Source organism: Cinclus cinclus, chromosome 22, assembly GCF_963662255.1.
Source record: "Cinclus cinclus chromosome 22, bCinCin1.1, whole genome shotgun sequence".
In the NCBI taxonomy this organism is placed as follows: domain Eukaryota; kingdom Metazoa; phylum Chordata; class Aves; order Passeriformes; family Cinclidae; genus Cinclus; species Cinclus cinclus.
The window spans coordinates 1,044,192-1,070,472 of NC_085067.1; the positions used below are offsets into that span (position 1 = coordinate 1,044,192).

Consider the following 26,281-nt stretch of genomic DNA (forward strand, 5'->3'; position numbering starts at 1 on the left):
GGAGCTAGCTGTGGCAATTGTTCATCTTTTTTTTTTTTTTTTTTTTTTTTTTTTTTCCAAATCCGGGCAATAAAAAAGCCCTTCATGCATCAGGAAGCCTCGTAATGCAATCCTTGTCTTATCTTCACACTTATTCAGCAGGTATTTACGAAAGGGCAGCAGGAAGCTCTTTAAACCCGATCCTGTTACTTTGCTCAGGATGTCTCTTAATCAGATCTGTGTCCCTGAGTCTGGCCTGCCCTGGGACTCTGCTGCAAAGGCATCTGTGAAAACACCCTGGCTTTCTCGTGAATAGAGTTTTTCTCAGTATTCTCAGTAGCAGGGAAGGCTCTGAGCTGGGTTTCTGTGTGTGGCTTCAGGGCACTCAGTGAAAGCCCGCAGGTTATTCATGGAATTCCAGGATGCTTTGGGTGGGGAGGGACATTAAAGCTCACCCAGTCCCAGCCCTTGCCACGAGTGCTCCAAGCTCCAGTGTCCAACCTGGCCTTGGACACTTCCAGGGATGGGACAGCCACAGCATCTCTGGGCACTCAAGAGGGAGGAATTTCTTCCTAATATACCATCTAAACCTACTCTGATCATGCTGGTGACCTCCTCTGGACTTGGCCACTGTGGCTGCAGCAAAGCCGGGAGAGAGGCTGGTGCTGGACTGGTGCTGTGATTAAATGAAATGACAACATCCCTCTTGCTGCAGCCAGAAAGGAGGAGCTGTGTTGAAGTCTGGGTTTCCAGGCAGTGGTGCTGCTAAAGCCCATCAGGACAGGAGGCTGCCCCTCCACTGGCTGGAGCTGAAACAGCCCTGGCGCTTCCAGAATCAGCACTGGCCAGTCCTGGTGGGCAGCACCTCCAAAGTATTGTTTGGAAAAGAAAACAGATTGCAACTTCTCAGCGCTAATATGCAAACAAGCACTGTGAAGGGAGGAAGAATTATTTCTGCTGACGGTGCCTAATGTTCCGTGAAAGTAAAATCACCAACGCCTCGCACCTGGCTGGCTGGAATGCTGAAGGAGCAATGTTCCAGTGATGGCATCGAGGGGAGGAGAGGGGTCCTGCCCTGCCCCACGGCACCCCTGGGCACGTACCTGGATGGGTGGTGAAGGACTAAAGGAGCTGAGCCCCTTGGAGCTCTGGTGCTGTCGACTCTTGTGATGTTTGATTTATTTAAGCTTCGGCTCAGTGATGTGTGGAGCTCTCAGCCTTTGCTTTTCCAAAGAGCAGAAGTTCTCCAGCCTTTCAGCAACAGAAGCTTAAACCTGTAAAAACCCAACAGCTCCAATTACAAGCCCCAAAAGAAAAGTTAAAATTGTTGTGTGTGCATTTTAAATGTACTCCTTGCGTGGGTTTGCTTTGTGTTTTTATCTGGTGGTGGCTCTTTCAGGTGGAGAGGGCACGTGGAGCAGGGTGATGGAACTTGGGTTCTTCACTCAGTCATGCACACCACAAAAAAACACTTGCCAGAAGTTGTTCAGTTGTTGGGGAAGTTTGCAGGAATTAATGCACAGTATGTGCACATGTGCAGGGAGATGGGGGCCCCAATAAACAGATGGAGGAGGATGAGTGTGGGAGGGGGATCCCCCGATGCCGGCAGGGAACCGAAGGCAGAGTTCCAGAATGGTGCTTGGCTCTGGGGCCACGTGCAGGTCACTAAAACGCCTGGAACTCAATTTCCCTTCTAGTCCCCCCCTCTTCCTTGTCTGTTAGATGGGTAAAACAAGGATGTTTTGAGGCAGAGTGAATTAAGTGTTTGTAAGGGAGCCTGGATCCTCTCCAGCAGATGTTTGGGACAGGATTCTGTTCTTGCCTCTCTGGGGAAGGGCGGTAGCAGGAGTGCTGTGATTTAACCCCAGTTTCAGAGTGAGTGGCTGGTTTTAGCTGCTGTGGCACCTCTGTCTGTGTGTGTACCACCGATGGGTACAAAATGTGTCATCGTGGGAGCCCTTCATTTGCTTATGTGACATGTGCCATCTGTGCCACCATCCAGAGCTGTTTGAGCCATGTAGGAAGTCCTGGATGGTGGCACTCTGGGACCTGCTGCTGTCCCTGGAGACACTGAGGCCTTTGGGCAGTGTCACACCCCTGTTCTCAGCAGGACCCTGCTGTTCTGCAGTGAAATCTGAAGTTTGTGGTGCAGTTCTCCACCAGTGACGGGCTCTGGAGCGTTGTTCACCCCATCCTTGGGGGTTTGTGTGTCTCTAGTGACCTCGAGGGGCTGAGTTGCTGCAGGGGGGTTGAGTGTACCCTCTGTGCCCTGTTCCCTGAGGATCCCAGAATGGTACTGCTGGCCTGGGAGAAGGGGCAGGAGGACAGAGATGTCCCTCCTGACTCTCTCAATCCATTTCAGAAATGCAGCACTGGAACCTATTTTCCAGTCAAGCTAAGGAGACCCAGGGGAGAGCTGCCTGTGCTGTGGGCAGGGATCGTTCTGGACAATTAGACCTGGCTGCAGGACTTGATTGCAGAGTCACCTCCAGACAGCCCAGGCTGGGCTCTGACGAGGCAGCTTTTGTGTTCCCTAAAAGCGCAGGCAGGCAAGGCATGCCCTGCAGCTGAGAGGGGAGCTCTGCTCTCTGTACTGTCTTCAGCTTGATTTCCATGGTGAAAAGCATCCCTGGAATATGTGGTGTTGCAGGTGGCTGGGAAATGAGGGACACCTCCTGGGCAGAGGAGCTGCCTCCCAGGGTAGTTTCATGCAGGAAAATGGAACACCTCCCTGGGTATGCAGGTACATCCTCCCCTTTGGAGAAACACCCCTGGGAGTTTGTCCACTCCCAACCATTCTGCTGCTGGAGAGGTTCTGACCTTATGCCACTGGCCTGCCTTCTTTCCCTTCCTTTTCTCACCACCTCCTCTGCTGCAGCCCCAGAGGCTGAAGAAAGAGCTGTTTTTATGTTTCTGAGTTGTTCATTGGATTGGTGGGCTTTTTTGCAGGAACCCGTGTTCCCTGTCAGTGTTGTTAGCTAACAGGTGCTGGAAATCTGGGGGCTCAAGGGAAGTTCTCAGTCAAGGCAGCAGGTAAAGGAACACTCCCAAGAGTCCTCACATAGTTTATAACTTGATGGGAGCTTTGCTTTCATCAATACTCCTGTGTTATTAATGCCAGAGAAGGAATTAATGAGAAATCGTCTGTGAAGTCGTGTTTAATTTGTCCTGCTGTGGAAAGCTGTTTTTTTCTGAAGAGCATTAGTCATTCTTACATCCCCCTTGGTGTAGAGTAAGCGTTGAGTAACGTGTTGGTGTTTTGCAGGAGCATTTTGAAGTCCAGCAGTAGCCACAGTGCTTTTTGGCAAGCGTTGGGGATGCTCTTTGCCATGTCACGGCTGGTGAGCAAGCCCTGAGATTAACGTGATTGAATGACTGTTTTAATTTCAGCCCTGATGGAGCAAAATTAGTTACAATGATATGTGTGTGTTGAATAAAATTGTAGTTTTATTAGCTATAATTGCTGAAGAAGACTTTTTAAAGCCTCGACTGCTGGGGGGAAAAAATTGCTAGCACTGGAATTTGTGCTTGCACAGTATGGCATTGATTGTTATCGTGGTGCATAATCTGTCAGCCCGCAGTTGGGAAGTTGTCACCATGGCACACTGGGGAGGGCTCAGCCAGGAACCTCACCTTGTGCCCCCAGCACCCCGGGGAACACAGCCCTCATGGTGCCTGGTGCACAGAGGAGGTGAATCCCTCACCAGGGATTGAGAACTTGGGAGGCTGGAGCAGCACTCCCAGCCTGGAGGTCCCTGCTTTGCTCCCTGGAGCCCTGGCCAGGATGGGGTCAGTGTGGTGGGATGGTGGCAGAGGGACCAGCCACACTCTGGGTTGGGTCTGATGTGGTCATCCGTGCTGGGACACAGTGCTGGAGGAACCTGGGTGATGGTCAGGGGGGCTTGGGGAGCCCTTGGGCAGGAGACAGAGCCGTGCTGGGAGGAGGGGAGTGCGTATGACAGAAAGAGGGGGAATCATTTGTTTCTTTGTTTAATTCTGTTGTAATCAAGCCCAGGGCTGGTGTGGGGGAGCCATTTCAAATTGTCTGCTATGCAATAGGCATTTGTCTTAATTTATGTGGGGGGAGGTTGTAAATCTGCAGGAGCGAGTTGCCGACTCTTGGATTTCACATGTGCATTTAAAATAACAGCACCTGGTAGTCCACTGGCAGCTAAGAGGTTTTTCTGCTTCTGAAAACAAAATATTGGAGGAGTTGTGCAGTGTGGATGAATAATTTGAGGAATTAGACCAGAATATCCAGCACACTTTTCCTGGAAGAGCAGAATAGGTGATAGACCTGTAAAGTTCAGGAGGCAGGGATAGAGGGAGGAGAGACACAACCAAATTGTGTGGGGCCAAAGGTTGCCCAACCTTCAGTAATTCCTTCCCTCCCCAGACCCAGCTGGAATTGCCACCGTGATCCATTCCAGGTGTGATGCCATTTGTCTGCCCTAATTGTTCTTTACCTTGAAGGGATGGAGAATATAGTGCCAGTTCTGCTTGGGAGTGTGGAAACCAGCCCCTCCACCCAAGGGGAGCACAGGAACACCTCAACCTGCTCTGGATGTGTTGGAAACTCGGAGTTTGGATCAGGAAAAACCTTTCTGGGCTGGATGAGGAGGCTCAAAAAAGCTGCTGTGTGTCCTTTCAGTGTAGTTATGGTGGTTTCATTGTGGAGGTTTTACTCCGTGAGTAAACTTGACTCAGACAGAAGAACCAGAACATGGAGGTGTGGAGTGGTGCTCCAGTTTGTGCAGCACCACCCTACAGATTCTTCTGGAGCCACTGCTGGGTTTTGCAGGGCTTTCAGACTATTGGTTGCAGTGTGAGTGACTATGGGCTGTGCTGGGTCTGGTCAGCTCCTGCTGCCTCCTGGAAAAGAGGAGTTGAAAATCCCAAAGAGGAAAGTAGGAGGAATGACTGGAGAATACTGTGTGTTCTTGTGCTGGGCTAGATCACTTGCATTAAATTCAGAGACTTTCTGAGTACAATTAATAGTCATTTTATTTAGGTCACCCTGGTTTTGTTGCTTTAAATGTATGCCTCCATTAAAGTGGAAGAAAATCAAATACATTTATCTCTGTGGAGCCTTTTGTGAACTGGTTGGGCATATTTTAAATAACCCTGGGAACTGTTAGGATTATTAAAGCCTTTGGCTCCTCCAGGTTTTTTTTTCTTTCCTCCTATTCTCCCCTATTCCTCCTTCCAGGCAGTGAGTAATGAAGTGGTAGAGCCCTTCCTTTTCTCAGAGCCCCAAGTGGATTGGAAAAAAAAGAAGTTAAATAAACTGAGGCCCATTAGTTAGGCTTTATGTAAGAAACTGGGTCTGCATTGGCTGTATGGATGGGCTGTGCTGGGACAGAGGAGTCTGGGGGCCTTAAGTGTCCATTTGTAACCAGTGTTCACTGGCAAGTCTTTGTTTTCTTTTTTTTTTAGTCACCCTAAGTCCAGAGACTGTTCATTTTGTAACTCTCACTTGATGCTCAGAATGAATCTGGATTAATCAGCTGCTTTAAGCCTCCGTGTGGAGCCATACTCCATATGGGAGGGGCTGAGGGTTTGTGTTGCCTGCTGGTGTCTGGGTGGAGGTGGCTCAGCCTCCCCCTCCTGTGCTGGGGCATGGCTGGGGGCTGAGGTCCTGCCTGGTGGGTGATGGCCAAGCCTTACAGGCAGCAATTCCATCTTCCAGTCCTGCTTCTAACCCTGGAAGAACCTTCCTTGCCTCTTGTATGCAAAGTGTGAGCTGCGTGTTTTGGGCTGAGACCTGGAAAAGTTGCAGTTGAGCATCTTTAAACCACTGGGCGAGCAAGGGGCTGGAGGATTGGGTTAACTCAGGCACTCACAGCCCCTGAATGTTCTTGGATTTCAGCTGTGGGTTGTTGGGTGTTTTTTCCCTTCCCCTGAAACAGGGATCAATTTGCTTACTACAGGGTTTACTGCCGGTTACCTTGACTGTGTCCCTTATTTCTCCTTGATGAAAACTTGAACAAGCCGCTTGTGTTTGCTGCACAGAGAACCGTGAGAAACGGGCTGTGTGTGTGAGGCAGTGTGGTTTGCTCATTCTATTCAGCCCTTTGTATATTCAAATTCTTCTAGTTTGAGTTCTTGCTGTTCTGCCAGATTTCCATACCATTGATGGGTTTTCTGCATTAATAAGTTTCTCTCCCCCCTCCCTCCCATACCCTCGCCACCTTTTTGCAACTGGTGAAAAGTTTTTCTAAGCGCACTGCCCTCTCCATATTGATTTTCTTCTCCTGCTTGTCTCACCAGCTCTTAGATGTTTTATTTTGCAAAGTGTTAATAGAATTTTCCTTTGGCCACTGCACTTTATCTATTGAGGAGGTTTCAAGAAGTCTCATTGTGTCACTGGACTATGGAGGAAAGAGGCTATTCTTCTGCTACAATGCCTGCCCTAAAAAATAACGCAGGGTGGGGTAAGCACAGAAAGGGCAGAGACAGAGATAAAATGTTCTGACCTTAGGAAAGAGAAAAGATAACCAATTAGACATTGTTGAAAGGGCACCAGCTGGCTCAAAGAACACCCCACTGATAATTTTTTCTTCAAGGCATACTTTGGCCATGTCTGAACTCAGCTGCAGGGATGCTCCCCCCGTGCAGGTTTCATATGGGGGCTGGCAGGGCTGACCCTTTTTCAGGGAGCTGCTGCCCAGCCCTGATCCCAGCAGTTGGTGCTGTTGGAGGGGAGCAGTGCCCATTCCAGGGTGCCTGTACTCCTCAGGGCCCCAGGAAGCCCCCCTCCTGGATTAGCCCCTGCAGCCTGTGCTTGTTTCTGCTAATAGGGATTTATTTGCATAAAAAAGATCCCTGCCAAGATCATCATTCCAGCTTGGTACACATGGCACGAAGCCCTGTTTGCCCAGAGGATGGTGTTGGTTGGACAGGTGGGAGAAGGGAAGGGAGCTGCAGACCCCAATGTGACCAGGGGCTGCACCCAGTGCCCCTCACCCCTCCTTGCCCTGGCAGCTCTTGGAGGAGCACAGTGAGGCTGCACAGGAGGTTCAGGGCTGACATGGCCGTGCTGGAGCATCTCTTCTCTCCTTAACCAACACAGCAGCATTTTTGAAGTCCCCGGTAATGTCCTTGTGGGAGGAGGTGTCATTTTGGCAGGACAATGTGGCTCCAGCCTGGAGAGCCTGCCTGCAGGGTCAGGGGACAGGAGACCTCCCTGGGCTGCTGGGTCTGGGCTCCCGGATGGGATTGGAGGGGGAAAAGTTCCATATTAAGCCCTTAGCAGCAGGGATTGAGCAGGGGCAGAGTGTGGCTGGTGCAGGGACCAGTGAGGCACCAGGAGCTGCGATGCCCCAGGAAACAGCAGCAGGTGCAATGTGTAATTTTTGGTTCCAGTGAGGCCAAGACCCTGTGAGAATGAAAAATAAAGATTGCTGAGCAAACATAACCCTGGAACAGAGATAAGCAGCGTGCAGGGTGAAGGGCAGCCTGGTCCTTATCTGCCTCCTGGTATTGCTCATCCTGGTGAGTTTTCCCCCTCGGAGGGAGGATAGACAGTAGGACAAACTTAATGCAGTTTGCGTTTTTCAGTGCATCAGAGTCTTCAGGTCTCAGCCAAGATGGGTATCAGGAGACCTGCAGTTCTGCACCGTCTCAGGCCATTGCTAGCACTTTCTGCAAACCATTTTGACTAAAAAAGTTAAGAACCGCTTAAGCAGAGGCAGGTTTGCAGATGAATTTCAGGCATCATGTAAAGTTTTGCTGTACTGGTTTTTTGTTTTTTTTTTTACAATCTCGTGAAACATATTTCAGTCCTTCAGAACCTCAGGGAGGTTCAACTTGTGTTTTCACCATCTTCCCAAACTCCTTCTCCCCAGCCAAGGCTGAGAAACCTTTCACAGACATAGGCTTGATGTCTGTCTGCTGCCTCTGCTGCCTAAGAGGACATTTTGGGGGACAGGTGGACCTTTTGGTGGCACTGTATGAGATGAGGAGAGCAAGTGACTCCATTGTAAATCACTTAGCTAAAGTAAATGATTTCTAGAAAGCCAGACTACAAGCCCAAGGAAGTACAGAAAAATTACTGGTAGAAAAAAAAAATCCAAAAACTTCTAACAAACAAAAAATCCCAAACAGCCCAGACAAACAGTGAAGTCCTTTAGAGGATAAAACCTTTTCTTTTAAAGTTCTTCTTCCCTTCCTGCAACACCTTCTGTAATTCAGTGTTGCAGGTTTTCATCATCCCTGAGTTTACAACAGGGAATTGCAAGTCTTGGATTTAATCTCAGAGCTTGCCTAGGATGTGTCCAGTGGCACAGGGACCCACCTGCCCCCACTCCTGCAGCCTCAGAACAACAGCTCAAGGTGTGATAACGCTGGGAAATCAACCCCAGCCCTACATCCTTGTGCAATAAGTGCAAAATTTTAGGTGTGGCTGCACAGATTAAATGGGGGTGGAATAAATCATGCAAATCCTAATGAAAGTTGAAAGCAATTTGGTTGCACTTCAATATGTTTCATCAGTCATCTCTCTTCTGAAGTGGAAATGCCGAGCCTGATGCGAATTAAAGTTTCTCCCTCCTCCCTCTCCCCTCTTTCCTCCAGCTTTTCAAAAGCCCTTTTGAAAACCTCTGAATACCTTTCTTGGCTGACCAGATTTTACCCTGTTCATACCTCTTTTAACCTAATGCTCAGCCAAGACAGTGACTCTAATTTGGAGAAGTCATGGGTTTTATTTGCATCCATGCTTCCTCCCTTGGCCCTTCCTGGTCTCCCTCCAAAAGGGAGATGAGGCAGGGCCAGGGACTGATGTGAACTGGAAGAGCTACTGAGATATTTGCTTGCTCAGGACCAACACTTTTAGTGGTCACTTTTCTCCTTTGGGATCAGATGTCAGCCAGGGCAGGGAGGGGGAAAGCAACAGATTTCCAAAAGGAGAAGCTTCCTCTGGCCAAAACCAAGGAGTTCTGCTCCATCCAGGCTGCTCCTGCCCATGTCCCCCCTCCCTGGTGTGTCTGAGTTAGGTGGCAGCCTGTGTTAAAGCTCAACTCTCCCCTCTTTGTCTTGCAGGTAGAGGATGCCATGCTAATGTTTGACAAGACGACCAACAGGCATAGAGGTAAGAGGGGTTGGGAGCTCTGACCTCACAGTGTGTGGCAGCTTTGCATGGGGGAGCAAAAACCAGATTCAGTGAGATGAGCCGGTGGCTAAATCCATGGCACTAAATCCTCTGTCCTGCAGGTAGCAGAGGAGGGGCTGGTTGCATGGAATGCCCCGTGCACGTGGATTTTCTTGTTACAAGTGACTTTCCTGGTCAGTCTCATGACCTTTCTTTGGGAGAAGCATTGTCAGGCTCCCTGAGAGAGAAAATCCCATGGAGCTGGATGTGCTGAGGCTGCAGGGAAGCAGAAGGTTTGTACCAAGGTGGCTGGCATCAGTTAAGCTAGGCATAAGTCCATTTAAGCTGAAATACCAGGAAATGGAGGTGCTAAACCCTCCACTGGGATTGCAAGTGTGCTGGAGTTCTGAAGCTGACTGAGGGCTGCTCATCTCCCAGCAGTGGTAGCTCAGAACAAGCAGGATCTCCAGAAGAGGAATTTCCCTGCGTGTATTTCACAAGGGAGATGAGGTTTCACCATTGCACAGCTCTTTGAAAAGGAGCTGAGGGTTATTTTCTCTGTCAGGGCCCTTCTTTTTAGTGGGAATGAACGATGCTGCTCTGTCTCTGGGAGAGCTGTTCCCATTCCTGCTGCATTCCCGAGCTCTGGCAGCACTGCACTCTGCTGGGAGCAAACAGACAGAGGCTGCCCTGGGGACAGGCTCCAAGGCCCCCTGATTCCCTGATGGAGATGGAGATGGAGATGGGTTTTGTGCTGTGGTTTGGGGTGGGAGGCAGCACGTGGCTCCTGCCCCTGGCTTGGTCTGGTGGTTGTCTCAGGCACGGAGCTGTCAGCTGCTCTCAGTGGTTTGGGGAGGCTGCCAGGGGGTGGAAGGAGCCTGTGCCCATCCAGGATGGGAGCCCTGGGAAGGGGAGAGGGGGGCAGGCTCTCCACTCCCCTCCATCTCCACACAGGGTCAGCAGAGCCTCTCAGTGCTCTGGGCTTTGCTGTAAGCAGAGACTCGGGGTGAGCAGATGGCTGGGTGAGTCAGGCAAGCCTCCAGGACAGCATTCCCTCCCTCTCCCTCCCAGGCACCGATTCCTCTCGGAAGTCAGGGACTGTATTACCCCGGAAAGTTCAGCAGCAGCGAGCAAAAGACGTGTTTGGGAAGATCAGCTCTTCAGAGCCAGGGATGCTGTGGTGTGTGCACAGCCAGTGCCCTTCCATTTGTAACAGGGACCTGTTCAAAGCTCTTAGGTTGAAAAGTTCAACCCCTGACAACTTCCTTTTATATCCAGGGAATTTTCCATCCTTCTCCTTGCAGTCACCCTTAAATGAGCCATAAATACTCTAATCCATTCAGGATTTTGGCATGTTGTTTGTTGCATTTAAAAGCTGCCTGATGCGGAGCTTTGGTGCTGGCCACAAGGGCCCCATGGCCCTGTGGTCTGGGGGCAAGGAGAACTGGGGGTGTCTGGTCCCAGCAAGGCTTGCACTCAGCAGGTTTGGTTTCTGGCAGTGGTGGAGGTATTCTCCATTTGTTGAAATGTCCCAAATCCTGGAGCTGGGTTCCCACCTGTCTGTGCCTGCAGTGAGCTCCGTTCCTGCCCACCTGGCTCGCTGTGGTCTCTACACCTTGTGCCTGCCCTGCCCGGGCTCTGCAGGGACAGAGAGCAGAGCAGGGCTGTGTGAGCCCTTGCTGTGCCTCCTGCAGGATGCTTGTCTGCTGTTCCTCAAGGTGACCCCTGCTCTGTCCCTGCCGGGGGCTCTGTGCTGCTCTAAGCACTTCCTGAGGCAGGTAAGTGTTGGTGGCTGAGCTCTGTGAGTGCTGAGCTCTGCTCCAGCAGCCCTGCTTCAGCGTTTCTGTGCTCTTTGGGGAGGCTGCAGCAGTGTGCCAGGGAGCCTGCAGGTTTGAGCATGGGTAATGAGCCCCTCAGGATGGATTCCTTGTCCACAAACATCTTCCCACTGACTTACCGGGAGTAAAGGTCTGGGGGGCACCTTAGTTGCCCTCAAACCTCTTGGGTTTTCCACAAAGGGCTTTTTCCCCAGTGTGTGTGTGTGTGTGTGTGTGTGTTGAAGATGAGAGGCAACAGGTCATCCTTTGTTTTTCCCCCCTGGGAATTCTGTGAATTTATTTCACTGGCTAATTCTTTTAATAGCTTGTTTTTCCTACATGCAAGCCATGACATTTCGCTCTGCATCAGCATCCCAGTGTAAGCTCCTGGGTGAGATCTAAGTGGGGAGGAACTAAAAGCCCCAAAGGACCAAAAGCAGGCTCCAAATGCCACTGGGTGGAGGTGCTGTTACCCCAAACCCTCCCCTGTGCTCGGTGGAGTCAGGCTCTGCACCCGGGTCTGTCACTCTGGGAACAGGACGGGCTGGAGTCCCTCTCCTGGTGAAGGAGGAGTTCTCTGGCACTCAGGAGAGCCAGCTCTGTTTGGGAGGCTGTATCCCAGGGAACAGGCTTACCCACTGCTGGGTGAAGGGCACTGCTGCTTGTTTGCTGGGATTAGCCAAAATTCCTGTGAGCAGGGAAGCCTGGCTGCACAGCTGCCAAAGCACAGAGAGGGCTGAGCTTCAGGGGCTTACCCTGCCAAGTGCAGGTGGAAGGAAAAATCAAGTGCAAAAGGCAGAGTAAGAGACCTCTTCATCTTCACACTTGAATTTATCCAGCCTTGTGTGGAATTCTTCCTGCTCTGTGCAGGTAGCTGGTGCTAATCAGCCTAATGAACTGGCTCAGGGCTGTGGTGATGAAGTGAGTTCTGCCGATAAAATCACCCCAGATTTTACAAATTGTGACACTCTGATTGTGTTGGAAGCATGTTTGAAATGCGCTAGTGTGCAGCAACAGTGTTAATGGCAATTCTTAAAACCACTTGTGGGTTGCAATCTGTATCTTCAAATTAGCCACGGGAAAGAGAAATGGCAGATAAAATATCCGCTGTGGTTTGCTGTCGTTAGTCTATGCCTGGAATAATCATCGTGGGCATGGAAAGGGAAAAGGATTAAAATTCACTCCCTACTGCTAGAAGGCAAGATAAATTTCCTTGCAAGAAAATTGAGAGGGTTTGTTGACATAATTCTGGCACGTGTGTGTATTCGGGGAGTGTGGAACTCACCTGCGCCAGACTGGAAATGCAGGCATTGAACCAGGCAGGGGAAGAGGGCTTTTCAAAACTGCTCACCCTGGCCTGAAAACCCCACCCAAAATAAAACTTCGTGCCTGGTATGGAGCACTTCTCCTCTGTGGTGGACTTGATCTTGGAGGTCTTTTCCAACCTTAATGATTCTATGATTCTATAACCTTAAAAATGCCATCAAGCTAGTCATGCTGTGCCTCTGCAGGAGTATTTTAATGTCCAGCTATTCCTGGATGTTCTCTAAGGAAAATGAGACTCAGCTCTTGCATTCATGCTGATCTGTTTAGCCATATTAAAGGCAGGCTGCAAAATCTGTGTTTAATTGGAGTGGTTATTTTTTGGTGTATTGTAGGCAAGACAATCCCTAGAATCACTTGGATGTCTCCTTCCAAGGGTTCTAGCTGTGACAGTGGGCACACAAAGAGCCAGCACCTGATAAACAAATATCCCTGGGTCAGCTTGTTTAGGTGCCTTTTTTTTTTCCTTTGGAAGACAATGTTGGTGATCCTCTATTTCTGTTCTACTGTATTCCTGCAGTCTTCTAAAAACCATACACAAAAGTTGTCCCAGCATTCTGGCAGATCACTTCTGTCACTTTCTTCACTGCCTAAAATTTCATAGAGCTGAAAATTACTGGGTCAATCTTGAAAGGATTCAGTAATTGGAAAGAAAGGAAAAAAAAAAAGATGGTGGTGTTATTTTGTTACCCTTGCAAAGTGCAGATAAAATCTGGAGTTCAGCATTAGTTATTGATCTTTGGGGGTGGAGGGAGCCTGGCAGGATGATGATGTCCTTCTAACTTCATTATGGAGGGGAGCTCCAGGAAGCATTTCAATGTGCTGGGCTGGAGGCCGTGCCCTTGGGCTCTGGCAGGGTTTGTTGTTTCCAGCAAGGCTGAGAGGAAGCACCAGACACAGCAGGCAGTGTGAGGAGGAGGAGGAGGGAGGAAGGGACACTTAGATCAATGCAGGGGTGCAGGACTGGGCTGTCCTGAGCTGATCCCAGCATGAGCTAGAGGTAAGCCAGGAGAAGGGGGTGCAGTGGTTCCTTACCTCAGTGGGATGCCCTTGGTCCCAGCCCCCCTGATCCCTGCCCAGCCTCTGCTTGTTCTGTGGGTGCCTGCAGCCTTCAGCCCCTCCAGAAGCTGTCCAGGACCTGCATCACAACAGCCCCGTGCCTTGGACTCACAAAAAGCCCAAGGTTTTGAGTGAGTGAATCCCCCAAGCTGTAATTTTGGGAATTGAGTGTAATTCTAAATGTTTTTCAAAGCCGTCCAGCCCCCAGAGTTGTTTTCGTATCAATTAACCCTCTTGCACACTTAAGGATGGCAGTGGAGAGAGGAGGGAAGTGACAGCATGTGATTTGGACTCCTTTAATCTTAAAACTAAACAAAACTAAAGGCAGGCAGGCTGTCTGTGGGGTACAGACAGCATCCTATGTGTTTGGGGTTAAAGCATCCCCAGGGACGGGCGCTGATGGCAGCAGAGCTCTGTGGTCACCTGGGCTTCTGCAGAGCTCTCCCTGTTCCCTGTGCCTGTGAGAAGGGTGCCCAGGCAGGGGCTGGGTGGCACCTGGCTGGGGCAGGGGCTGGGTGCTGGGTGAGCATCCCTTTGGCTCCCAGGTCCTTGCAGGGGGGGCACCAGGACACTGCTGGCAGCCCCGTGTGGCATCGTGGACACCGGTGTGCCCAAGGTTGGGGGGTTTATCTAAAGCCACAGAACTCAGACTGAAAGGTTGGTACTCCCCATCCCACCAAAACCACACCCCAGAGCACAGGGGCTCTCCCATCCTTGCCAAAGGCTCTGCTCTCCAGGAGGAAGGTGAAGGTTGAACTTCGTGTCTGTGTCCATCCAGCAGACTTCAGTGCATGAAGGTAATTGTGCAGGTGGAAGAGTTGGCATAATGGTTGTGTTTATTGGGAGAGCCAGGAGTGATGCTGTTAGAGAGACCCTGGCTGTGCCTCTGTGGAGGAGGAGGCTTTTCTGAGGAGAAAAATAACCTTTTGTGTTCTGTCCAGCTGCCAAAACTCCAGTTCTGGAGCTGATCTCTGAAGTTGTAATTGACATTTTTATAGATGAGATATAAATATAATTAAGTCACTGCAATTATTTGTTTATCACCATCTCTCTCAAGTCAAGCAAGGTCATGTGCATTTAAAAATATATCCCCAGGCAGTTTTGAGAATAGAGTATTTAAAATATCTAGAAATGATTGCCTAATTTGGTCATTTTGAGCGTAGCTTTTCTTGACAGCAGCCTGGCAGTAGCACCAAGTATCCTTAGACCTGCTCAGAGGGAGCCTTCCCTCAGCTCAGATTGTGCTTTTTTTGTGGGCTGAGGGAGAGCTGCTCCAGCAGGTTTGACCCACAGATTTAGGGAAAGCATCCACAGACACGGCAATGATGCTTTTTTAAAACATAAAGTGCTTTAAGGGCTTTGGATGAGAAGTGTGACATAAGCTATAAATGGAGGCTGTGTTATTGTTATTGCTTTCCAAGATGAGACAGGTTTTATTCCCCTGTCAGCTGTATCACTTCACAAATGGCACTCCAGAGAGTGTGGCTGTTCTGCGGGAAGCGCTGGCTCCGCACCGCTCCCTCCCTGAAATCCATCCCAGGGACCTGCACTGGCAACCAGACATTTAACCCTTGCTGACAGAGCTCAGGAGCATTTATCATCTTCTCCAGGGGAGCAGGGGAGCAGTAGCTGCACACAGGGGGGTTTGGAGAGATTTTTCAGCAAATATTTGCTTCTAAACTTCACGTGAGGGTTGCGAAGATTCATTAGTTAATATTATTTACCATTTACACACCTATCAGTGAGCACCATCAGTCACACCTGTCTGTTTGGATTGCAGCAGTGACATGTGCCATGTTAATATTTTATAGGTGTGTGTTTTTAATATTACATCCCTGCTTATAAATATTCATTTCTTAAACACATTAGGGGCTGGGACGCTGCAGAGCAGCAGTGACATCTCTGCTCCGTGTCACCAGTTCTCCTCCAGGCTGGGGGATCCACAGTGGGAGCTGGGATGGCAGCAGCATGAGCAGAGCTGCTCTGCTCTCAGGGCTGGGGGCCACTTGCCAACTTCCCCATTTGGCACCAGTTTGTCCCCTTTAGGCTCTCACTGGGTGGTGGGGACAGTGAACGTCCCCTTGGGCAGGGTGATGGCTGCTCTGGGGCAGTGCCATACCTGTGGCTCACCCAGCTCTTTCTGCTCCCCACTTCAGCGTTTAATACGCACAAAACAAAAAGGAAAAGCTTCCAGTTCTTGGATCCATCCCCCTTGTCTTTTAATTTCCTGGCCGGTGCCTGTCTCTGCTGTGTCAGGGCACCTGTGAGGTGTAGAAACAAAGAGAGTGAGGCCGGTGTGAGCCCTGCGTCCCGGCGGGCTGTGCCTCAGAGCAGCAGAGCAGGCTCCTGGCCACGCTTTTCCAGGCCATTATGGAACGTCTCAGGTGGTTACAGTCATGCTGCCCCCGGCTCACGCTGGATAATGCCACCTGAGGCTTGCAGTAATTGCCCAGCTCTGTACTGTCTGTCAGACCTTATTGCTTAATTTTATACCCCTAATGAGAATTCCATCCAGAGGAGGAGATGGAGGGAGCAGCTGCCCTGGCTGGGATGCACCCAAGGAAGGGATGTCTATGGAGGCTTTCTCTGAACAAGGGGAGAGACTCCACTTGCAGCAGCACTCAGGAGAGGGGCTGGTGTTTTTATATTCTTGTTTAGCAAACAAACTGCAGTAGTAATACTAATTAAGAAAAAAAGTCTGTCCAACCTCCAGGAAAGGCTGCAAGCTCAGCCCAGCAATCAGTTTGGAACCTCCAGTGTCAGAGGCATTACATTAAATATCAACTTAAAAGGACAGTCAGGTTGAACACTCATTTGTATCTTGTCTTCATGGCCAGCATGGGTGAAGAAATCACTGAATTCCCTGTGCCCAGATGGAGAGCCCTGTGCAGCCTGACCCTTCTGACCTGGATTTATCCAGCATCCTTTCGATCAGCCCTTGTATTTACAAGCTGAGGAGATGGTGGCTGAAGGGCTCACCCTGCTCACCCTCCCCAGGATGGAGCCTCAGAGCCAGAGTGCACAACTGTCGGGGGAAATGCAGCATCTTCTGAGCCACCTGTGCACAGGAGATCTTAAAAGGCTTTTCAAGTATCAGTTGAGCTTTCTGGGGTGCAGTGGAGGATGGTTTTGCAGATCTGAGGCTGACACCCTGATGCCTCGGGTGGCAAAGCAGAGGCACAGAGATGGGAGAGGGCAGTGCTGCTCATGCAGGTGCCTGTGGTGTCCAGGCTAGGACCCCGAGCAGGAACAGGACATTTCCTTCCTGTGGAACTGTGATTCGTGGTCTCGGTCTTGAAGTGAAAAATCTTCATTCACTTGGTCCTGAAGTGCATCAATGACAACGCAGCTAAACCACGTTTGTACTGGAGAGGGCAGAGGAAATCAGCACAGCCTGCCTGGTCTCTGCAAGCTTCTTCAGGAAACATAAAGCGAGGGTTGTGCAAATATTTCTGAGGTTTTCTAGATGATGCTCATAGTTCTATCACACTTGTAGGGGGTGAGCTTGTGTTAGTGACACCACTTCATGTGCCCAGCTGAGGCTGCCTTGAGGAGTGAGGTCATTTAGCACGAGCTCAGTTTGCTTTCTCACTGTCACTGCCGAGCAGCCAGCTTGAGTGACAGAGAAATTAGCACAAATCCTGATGATCTCTGAGCAGAAAGAAACCCTAAAAGCCACGAATAAGTTCTTGCTTCTGAATCTACCCAGCTGATGAAACCCAACCCGTTTTGCTTCCCCAATGTAGGAGCCAAGTGATTAGCAGGGAGCGCTCTGAGCCTCGTGGGACTGTTTGGAAATGTTAATTGAGGAGAGGCCAGAAACAGGAGGAGAACAAAATGCAACATTTCCATAGACGGGCAGTCTGCATACAACAGGCAGAATTAAAATCAGCGTGGTGACCTTGAGAAAAGAGGCAGCTCCTTGCAGCGTGCCCAAAAATGTGATGTGAAAATGGGGGGAGGCTCTGCCTCACTCGCTCCCTGGTGTGCTGGCTCCTTCTCCCACTGGGTCACAGGGAGCAGACTGGGCAAGTCCTCTCCACTGTGCACAGGGGGAGAGGTTGTTTTTCACACACCTGTGCTTTCTGTTGGTTGGGTTTGATAGTGAATCTTTGGAGCCCTTGCAGGGAAGGTGAGGAGGATGCTGCAGAAGAGGGGCTGGTTTGTCACCCCGCAGTGAGTCCCCTCTGTCAGCTCTGCCTGGCCCCGCTGCTGCCGAAGCTTTTAGTTGTACAAGGTCATTGCCATATGTAAAAAGCCTCCTGGTGATCTGTTTAAACAGATAACACATCCCCTATCCCCTAAATCTTGAGATTCAGCAGAAACAGAGGTTACACAGATAATGCTGGTAACAGAGCCTCCATCAGAGCAGGCTCCACCACTTGCTCTCCCCATCCTCACATCCCTGGCTCTGGTTCTGTTTCTGGACATTTAAGTGTTGGCAATTTGAGGGGGGATGCTGTTCCAAGCTGTAGGTGCACCTGGGCAGGTAGCTGAACACGTGTTGAAGTGTGTGTCCCTCCCTGGGGAGCAGCAATTGCTCCCAGGGTTGTTTGTGCAAGGCAAAAGCTCCAAGTGACTCCGCTGCCGGAGGAGGACTTGTCAGGGGGGTGGAAATGGAAGATTTCTTTAATTAGTTTGATTAAATACCCTGGCATGGAGTGATTTTGCTTATCCTGTATGTTTTTTTGTATATATAAGCTGAAGTAAGAACATCTGGCACTTTTTTTCACTGGATCCGATAGAATAAGTTGAGAAACGGCTTCTTTCAGAAAACTGCAGGTCGGCACATTTGGGTTGTGGGTTTTATCTTTTTAATTGATTGAGTGTTTTCTGGACCAGAAAACTACCTTCAGCCAGAGTAGTAATTCACAGATTGCTCCCCATTTTAAAACACCTTCCCAGTACTAAGAGCTTGCTGAATTCTCTGCTGTGGGAGATGAAGAGTGAACAGATCCAGTGCTATGAGCCCTCCTCAGCCCTCCCCTGAGTGATTCCCTTTTCAGCTGGGTAGAGAATGGAGCTCTCCACTGTCCCAGTGAATCCCAGGTCAGATGTGGGAATGGGTGCTGGCTGGGTCTGTGGCTCACACTTTGACCACAGAACCATCTCTCCATATTTGCTCTCACTGGGACCATTGCCAGCCCCAGTTTAAGTCAGGGGGAGTTGAGAGGTTGACTTCAGTCACAGCAGTGCCCTGGTGATGGAAATGTTCCTCCTTACCCCTTGCAGGAGTCACACGTGAACACACGTGTCCTGCAGAGCACTGGAAATTAGGGCAGGATCCGTAGGGAGAAGCCTGGCAGGAGAATTTGCTTCGTTTTGGCAACAAATATTCCCTTGTCAGATTCCCCTGTTGGCTCACAGGGAGTTTGGATGAGCTAAAATCACTTTAAGTCATGGTGGGGGCTTGGCTTTTGCCATTTCTGTTCCTGTTCTAGCAGCTCTGTTCTTCCTTACCCTAAACCCAAATGAATAAAGAGGTAAAAATACTTGCTTTCATGCTGCCTGGGTGCAATTGCAGGAAAACAAAACAATCAGATTACAAAAGTGTGCGATTTGTTTCCCATTCCCCCACTCCTGTTGGGTATCCCACAGGTTTTCTCCTGGCCCTTTGGCCTCATTCTGCTCCTTCCCTGGCAGGGCAGGAGCACAGAGCCTGTTCCATACGTGTCCCTGTGGTTCAGCAGGGTTTGGGAGCAGCAGGAGGGTGGTGGAGCTGGAGATGGGCTGCAAACCTGCCTGGCTGCCCGGGGAAGGAGCAGCTGCAGAGGGAAGATGGGAGCAGCTGTGGGTATGAAATTAGTCATTCTATGAAGAAATGGATTTGATAAATAATAAAACAGTGGTATTAACAACAGATGCTTTCCAGGTCAGATGACTTTGATAAAAGCACCCAACAGCCGTGGGTAATGGTATGAAAAATATGTATCTATATTTATAGATCTATTTATATGAAAAGGCATATAAATAAGTGTGTGTGTGTGTGTGTGTGTGTGTGTGTATGCTCTCTGTAAATGTACCTGACATTTTATTTGTGGTTTAAAATGACAGTGGAAGTGTCGCTGCTCCCGTTCTTCACAGGCTTTGAGACTTGTCAAGAAAAGCTGAAATTTGATCAATTCCCCGAACCCGGAGCTCCCTCCCCTCCTCTCCGCAGCACGGGCTCCATTTGTTTTTATTTCATACCTTTTCATTTTGATAACTGTTTTGATTTGTAAAATACTATGCCTTATACAATGTTTCCTTTATGATGATGTAGTGTGCTCTTCTTATCTTTCACCTTAAATCTTTGATAAGAGCATTTTAAAAATGAAATTGCTACCTGGCACCATTACACACTCCTGGCTGCCTGCCAGCAAAGACGAGCTGCTGGAAGGGAGAGGAGAGGAGAGGAGAGGAGAGGAGAGGAGAGGAGAGGAGAGGAGAGGAGAGGAGAGGAGAGGAGAGGAGAGGAGAGGAGAGGAGAGGAGAGGAGAGGAGAGGAGAGGAGAGGAGAGGAGAGGAGAGGAGAGGAGAGGAGAGGAGAGGAGAGGAGAGGAGAGGAGAGGAGAGGAGAGGAGAGGAGAGGAGAGGAGAGGAGAGGAGAGGGAGAAGGAGAGGGAGCTGGGTTGGGATGGAGGAGGCTGAGAAAGGGGAGGAAGCACAGCAGGACCAAGCCCTGTTCTGCCATGCCAGCAGTCTCTGCAGTTCCCCTCCAGTCCCTCTCCTCTAAATTCCCTATTAATCCATTGAACTGTCCTCACAATCACCCTGGGGGCAGAGGAAGCCTGTAGAGGTCACTTCATTTTCCCCTCGAAGCTGTCAGACTGAACTTTGGGAGTGTGATGTTTTGGTAGGGTAACCCAGCACTGCTGGAGTTTCCAGCACGTCCCAGTAATTGAAATGTTTCTGGATAACTACTGGTTGTGCTGTGGAATGTGATTTATCAGGGGAGGCATCAGCAGTGGGAATATCAGTAAATAGAACTGTCTGACGTGGCAGGTCATTTTTATTTTAATGTGGTAGATTTAATGAACTCTGGTTGTTATAATTCATGGCAGTGGTGGAATGCATCCATCCCCTCCTGATGACATTCGTTGCTGCTCTGTCCTTCCTTAGTGCCATGGCAGGAGAACTCCTCTCTCTCCCTTGCATTCCCAAAGTCCCAGGGGTTGGCTGCTAAATTGGTGCCTTTCACATTCAATACTATTAGCAATAAACGTAGCCAAAAACTTGCCCCAAGTAGTTCAGGCATTATAAATTATTACAGTTGGTTGATTCTCCTGAAGGGGTGTTTGCAGAGGCTGCTGGGTGTTCCCCTGGTGCTGGGGATGTGGCTGTGGCCATTCCTGCCCTGGCACCTTTCTGGGACTTTGTGGGATTGGAGAGCATCGAGGTCAGAGCCAAGAGCAGCCCCACATCTGCTGCCAGGTGATTTAATAGCATTTGTGTCCAGCCTAACCCAATCTATCTCACCTCGCTGAGAAGAAAAAAAATAAAATAATCCTGCATCAAAATTACTGCTTTTGGAACTGTCTTGTCTCTTTTGAGTAGGAACTGGAGACAACTAGACAAGCTTCAATGGAAGCGAATAAAGAAATGTTACTTTGTGAACACAATCTTCTGGTACCAGTCACTTCTCAACAGCCATTCAATCAAAATGCTAATGGCAAAGGCAACAAGGGAGCGAGGTTATTGTAATCCTAATTGATAGGCTGCAGGGATGGGGTTTGATAAGTGCTGTTGAAGAGATGTTTTTGAAATACGATTCCCTTTAATTACAATGATACTAATAAAAACTGAACAAATGATTTAATGATAGTTTTCTAGGTAACGGCCTGAAGATTTTTGTTCCAGTTATTTTGGAAGTTGTTTTTTTTTTAGTTCTTTTTCGAACCAGAAATTATGGAAATCACCTTAAAAATAAAGCCGTAGTGGCAGGTAGTGACTTTATCTCAACTTGCGTGGCTACTTTGCATCAGAATTAATACTGTCACATCTGAAGCTCTTGAATAAGAAATCCAGTCATTTATTTATACAATAGACTTTGCTGAAACCCCACAGTTGATGCCACATTGCATGTAGGAATGCATTTAATATCTAATGCTTATAATAATTAGGATCAATTATGCCAGCAAGGATTTGAAAATACATTTTGAGGGAGGGGCTGAAGGGTATTCACAGGGGTTTTGCAGCACATCAGGAGCACGGGTTGGATGGGATGAATGGAGATCATTGGCATTCAGTACCAGAAAGCTCCAAACTTTCCCAGGGCAGCAGCATGTGTCCCCTGATGGGTGGGAGAGCTGTGCCAATGCTCCTTGTTCTGTGACTTGCATCTTGCCTCTGGAAACAGCAACACAAAGAGAAAGGGGAGATCTGTCACTGGCAAGCAGCCTCTGTCTCAGCTAATTTTTGATGATTTAATTGATAACAATACAAATAATTTTTTGGGGAGTGTGTGTTTTGCTGTTGTTGGCGTGGGTAGGGGCTCCTGGGACAGGGAGGATGCTATCTCCTGCCTTTCAATTTGTCAAGCTCTCTCTCAAAGATCTGCCAGAGAAGAAAGGGTAATTAATAGGCTTGAAGTCATTTCCGATGTGTCAGTATTTCTGCCTTGCTTCCAAGTGATAATGTTGGCTGGCTCGAGGCCTCGGGGGAGCCTTCCATCTTATTAACTTGTCTGGGAGAAACAGTGAGTGGGGACAGCTTGGGCCAGTGGGTGACATGAAATAAGGATTTGTGCTGCAGCGAGCTGTAAACACGGGGGCCAGTTGAGTAAAAAGTGGAAAGGGAAAAAAAAATAATAAAGGAAGAAAAATATATTAAAAAGGTCACTGGTCACAAGTGCAGCTGATGGGGGGGTGTGTGTGCTTTATTTAGGGCAGCCTGTCCTCAAGGCTTGGAGCTGGAGCTGATGTTGTGCTGTGTCACCTATGGCCAACTTCAGCAGTGCCAAAAGTGGGTCCTGGCTCTCTCTGGGTCCCTCTGAGTTACCTGTGGTCCAGCATGTAGCTTCTGCTGCTGAAAAACCTCGTGGGCTGAGGTGGTGTTTGATTTTAACCAGAGGGAAACATGAAAATCTGGGGCTGTCCCATCCTGCTGAGCAGCTGCAGATCCACCAGTGGCTTTGGGATGCTGAGGCTGAGGTGCTGGAAAGGGAACTGTGTGTCAGTAGCCCAGGGCTGGGTCGTGTCCCCATGGCTCTGCTCTTGGCCAGGTGGGCTGGCAGGTCTGTGGTGGTTCTCATTTGAGAACTGCAGTGTCAGACTGGGTGTGGAGGGTCCTTCTTTCTCAGAAGAAGCAGGGATGAAGTGATCCTGCATCCTGAGCAGAGCCTGGCACACGCTGGCACTTGCCCAGCAGCCTGGTGGAGCTGTGCAGCAGTGACAAGGTCCCTGCTGAGGGAGCAGTGCTGTGCCTTGAGGAGCGTGGAGAGGGGGGAAGGACCCCCTCCTTGTTCCATGGAGTTCAAAACCTGCTCTTTGGAGATCCTCGAGTAGTCCTTCAGCTGGGGGGAGTGTGCTTGTGTCCAGGGAGGGGCTGCCCATGCTGCAGGAGGGCTCAGAGCCGGGCAGAGCCTGCATGGGGCACTGCCCCAGGACTGCCCACCCTGCCAGGGGAGGGCAGCTGCTTGTAGGTGGGATCTGGTTTTCATGTGCTGGGCTCCCAGTTACCTTTGGCTTCAGTAACAGCTGAAGACAGGCTGGGAAGAGGGACGGAGGGGCAAGGGCAGGCAGAGCAGGGGGGTCTGAGCCCAGCCCAGCCCTGCTGAGCGCTGCTGGAGCTCTGGACCTTCAGAGCAGCGTGCCCTTACTTACATCAGGGGGGTGCTGCACCTACAGTTTAACCTTCTTTGCTTTCCTTGGCTGGGTTTTAAGTTCTCCTCCACTGCACAAGCGTGAGAGTGGCTGCATGAGCCCTTCAGGAAGGACCAGTGGGGACAGTGCTGGCCCCACCGTGGACGAGCTGTTCCTTGGGACTGTTCCTTTGAGGTGTTTTGAAGTTTCAAACCTTGGTGTTTTGGGTCACTGGGAAGGAGCAGGATGTCTTTCATGTCTTGACAGATTTTTGTTCCTTCTCTTTTCTCTCCTGATCTCTCTCCTGTTTGTCAAGATCACTTCTCCTGTTCCAGAGAAGTTATTGCTGCTAAACATCTCTGGCAGCCTCTTGGCAAAGTGTGAGGTGGCCACAATGAAGAAAACAAGGAAACCACCTCAAAGCTCTTCAGTGATTAAGCCACTTAACTGGCAAGTTCTTCTCTTCCACTGCAGAGCATGTCTCTGCCCAATGGAGTTCCCCTTGCAAGCACTTATTAGGGAAGCTTGGTATAATCTAATTAAAATTTGGTTTAATATTCTGTGAAAATGAAAACTGAATCCTCCCTGCTCAAAAGAATGACCGTGCATGTATTAGTCCTCTGTTTTGTTGTTGTTGTTTGCTTATTCAAATATTAACACTGCCTGCACACTCAAAATGATGGTTTGTGTCCATTAACAGGGCTTAATTCCCAAATTTAATGATGAGTGATACACAGGAGTTGGTGAAAGCTGCTTGCTGGATATTCTTTATTATGTTTTTTATGCTAATGTTCCTTCCTGGAGGTAAATAAGAAGAGGGGATGCCGGGCAATATTATTACTGTGAAATTAAAATAAAGTCTCATTATTTGAGGATGGAATTTAGTGGCTGAAGGTTTACTCTTCATCTGCAGCTTCATTCTGAATTCTTCCAGCTAATTACCTGCTGATTAGTTGAGGACAGGCATTGCTCACCTTGGCCTTGAGCATCAGATTATCTCCTGGGCAGGGTGTTGAGGTGGATGTATTTGGTACACGTGAAGAAGGTACTGACCTCCAAAAATTAGGCAACAGCACCTTCCCTGCATTTTCTGGTTAGACTTAACACTTCTTTAGAGAAAAGCTTTTTTGGGAGGAAAATAAAATTACAGAATTCAGAGCTGGATTTTAGTTTAAAAACACCCAAACCTTTTATTCTTGCATTGAAGATGGGAAAATTAGCAGAATGTCAGAAAACTTTGAACATGTTTCTTTCCCTTTCCCCACCTGTCTTTCTGAACTTGATCTTAAACATGGAAATATCTCTGTTCTTGATCTGTTGAAGGCTCCCATCAGTGACCAGCAGAAAGGCTGCTCTGGTGTGTGTCTCCTGTGGGCAGAAGATAACTTTAAAAAGCACCATGTTTATCTGCAGAGAGCACAGTGGGAGGCAGGAGCCACGGGGATGGATCATGGAAACTTTCTCTGCACAGGGAGCAGGGATGGGAGGATCTGCCCAGAAAATGTGTCAGGAAAATCCCCTCAGAGCAGATGTGGGGATTGCAAAGTCTCTGAGTGATACCAAAAATACTTTTCCAACTTGGGCAGAGCAGGCAAAGCCAGCACATCCCTTCTCCCAGACACTGCTCCCTCCTCCTCCTCCTCCTCCTCCTCCTGGAGGACAGGGCACGAGTGAGGCTGTGCCAGGCTGGAGGGGCTGTGACCTGTGCTCTGTTGTGATGGCAGCTCGAGAAACAAGGGCTGTGTGGGGTGATTGGAAGGAGAACCCTTATTCTTGAGAGTTTAAAGGGAAGGTGCTCAGCACCACAGCAAGGCTTGGCAGGGACAGCAGCCTGGCTGCACCCCGGGTTGTGGTGTGTCCACTTTGTGTGAGAACACAGAACCAGCCAGCAGAGAGCCCACAAACCCACAAACAGGGGTGCTTGTGCCAGCGGGGTTTGTGCCATGAAGCCCCAGGTTTGCACTGTCCCCCCAGCCCTTGCACTGGTGCTCTGCCTGCTGAGCCCTTGGGCTGCCCAGCCTGGGGGTGGCTGATGGGGTGAGGTGGGGTCTGGCTGGATGGGGCTGACATCAGCTGGGGTGGATGAGTGCTGAAATAATCAGAAGAGCCAACAGCTGGTTCCATACCAATTTCCTGGCTCTCACAGCTGATCAGAGATGATTTTGGCACTTGCCACCGGCACCCCTGGCCGGAGCAGTGGCCATGCAGGCACCTCTGGGGGCTGCATTGTTTCATTATTTCCCAGTCTCTTTGCACTCCGGGGCAGAGGAGAAATCACCCATCCTAGGGTGGATGGGTGGAACGGGGTGTCAGGGTGAAACCACGATGACATCGTGGAGCAGATCAAAACATGAAGTCTTTAAAGCCCTATGCTGGATGTGTCATATCACAAGGGCTTTCTGTCCCTGCTGATAACAATCAGCCACACGTTATCTGTGCTTCCTGGCACTACATTTCTTACAAGCTGATAAACTTTGAGCTGGATGAGAACCAAGTGTGCCAGGTCTGGAGCAGGGCTGGGATAGCCTGCTGATAACGGGGTGATAACAGGACCTGCTGTTCCAGAGGGCTCTCAGCACCTCTGCTCCAGGTCCTCTGTCCAGGGGTGGTGTGATCCTGCCAGCCCTGCCCGTGTTCCACAGCCAGGTAGCCAATGTGGCCAGCAGAAACAGAAAATACCAGAGTGCCTCAGTGTTTCAGGAGTGGGATGCCTCGCTTCACTTGGCATTTTAATCTCTTCCAGCACTAGGTTGGAATAACTTTAGAGTGGCGATTTATTTTGTCAAAAACCAAAGCATTATTCATAATTATGCAGTTTTATGAGAGTATCCATAGCAGTGTTCTTCCTGTGGTTGGCTGTGGGAGCTGGAATAATATTGAAATAAGAGCCCTGGGGAAAGGACACGCTCACATTCGGTGTGGGGCTCAGCCTATTGAACTGGTGTATAATTACCTCTATTCAGCACCACTGCTCCAGTTATCAGCCAGCGTCAGGGGGAAGGCCAGTGCTTCAAAATGACACAGATTGTTAGAGAACATCAAACTTTTTTTAATACAGTTAATGATCCTCAGCTATAAATAGCCTGTTCCCGGTGACTGGCACTGAGGGTTTGTGCTGAGCTGCACCGTGCTGTAGTTTGTTGGCTTCTCTTTTCTCCTTGCAGAGTTACTGTAGGTCCTTCCACCCAAATGCTTTACAAACAGGGTAAATGGACCCTTTCTAGGTTGGGGGG

At 49.5% G+C, this 26,281-nt stretch overlaps 1 protein-coding gene across 3 annotated transcripts in view; it reads left to right on the forward strand.

Moving 5' to 3' along the window:
* The window catches only part of MSI2 (musashi RNA binding protein 2), a 199,283-nt gene that overhangs the window by 111,932 nt on the left and 61,070 nt on the right, over nucleotides 1–26,281 (forward strand). For all 3 annotated transcript variants that reach the window (XM_062507001.1, XM_062507002.1, XM_062507003.1), the window contains exon 7: nucleotides 9,019–9,067. In XM_062507001.1, the coding sequence (XP_062362985.1) occupies nucleotides 9,019–9,067 (49 nt within the window). The remainder of the gene's footprint in view (nucleotides 1–9,018; nucleotides 9,068–26,281) is intronic.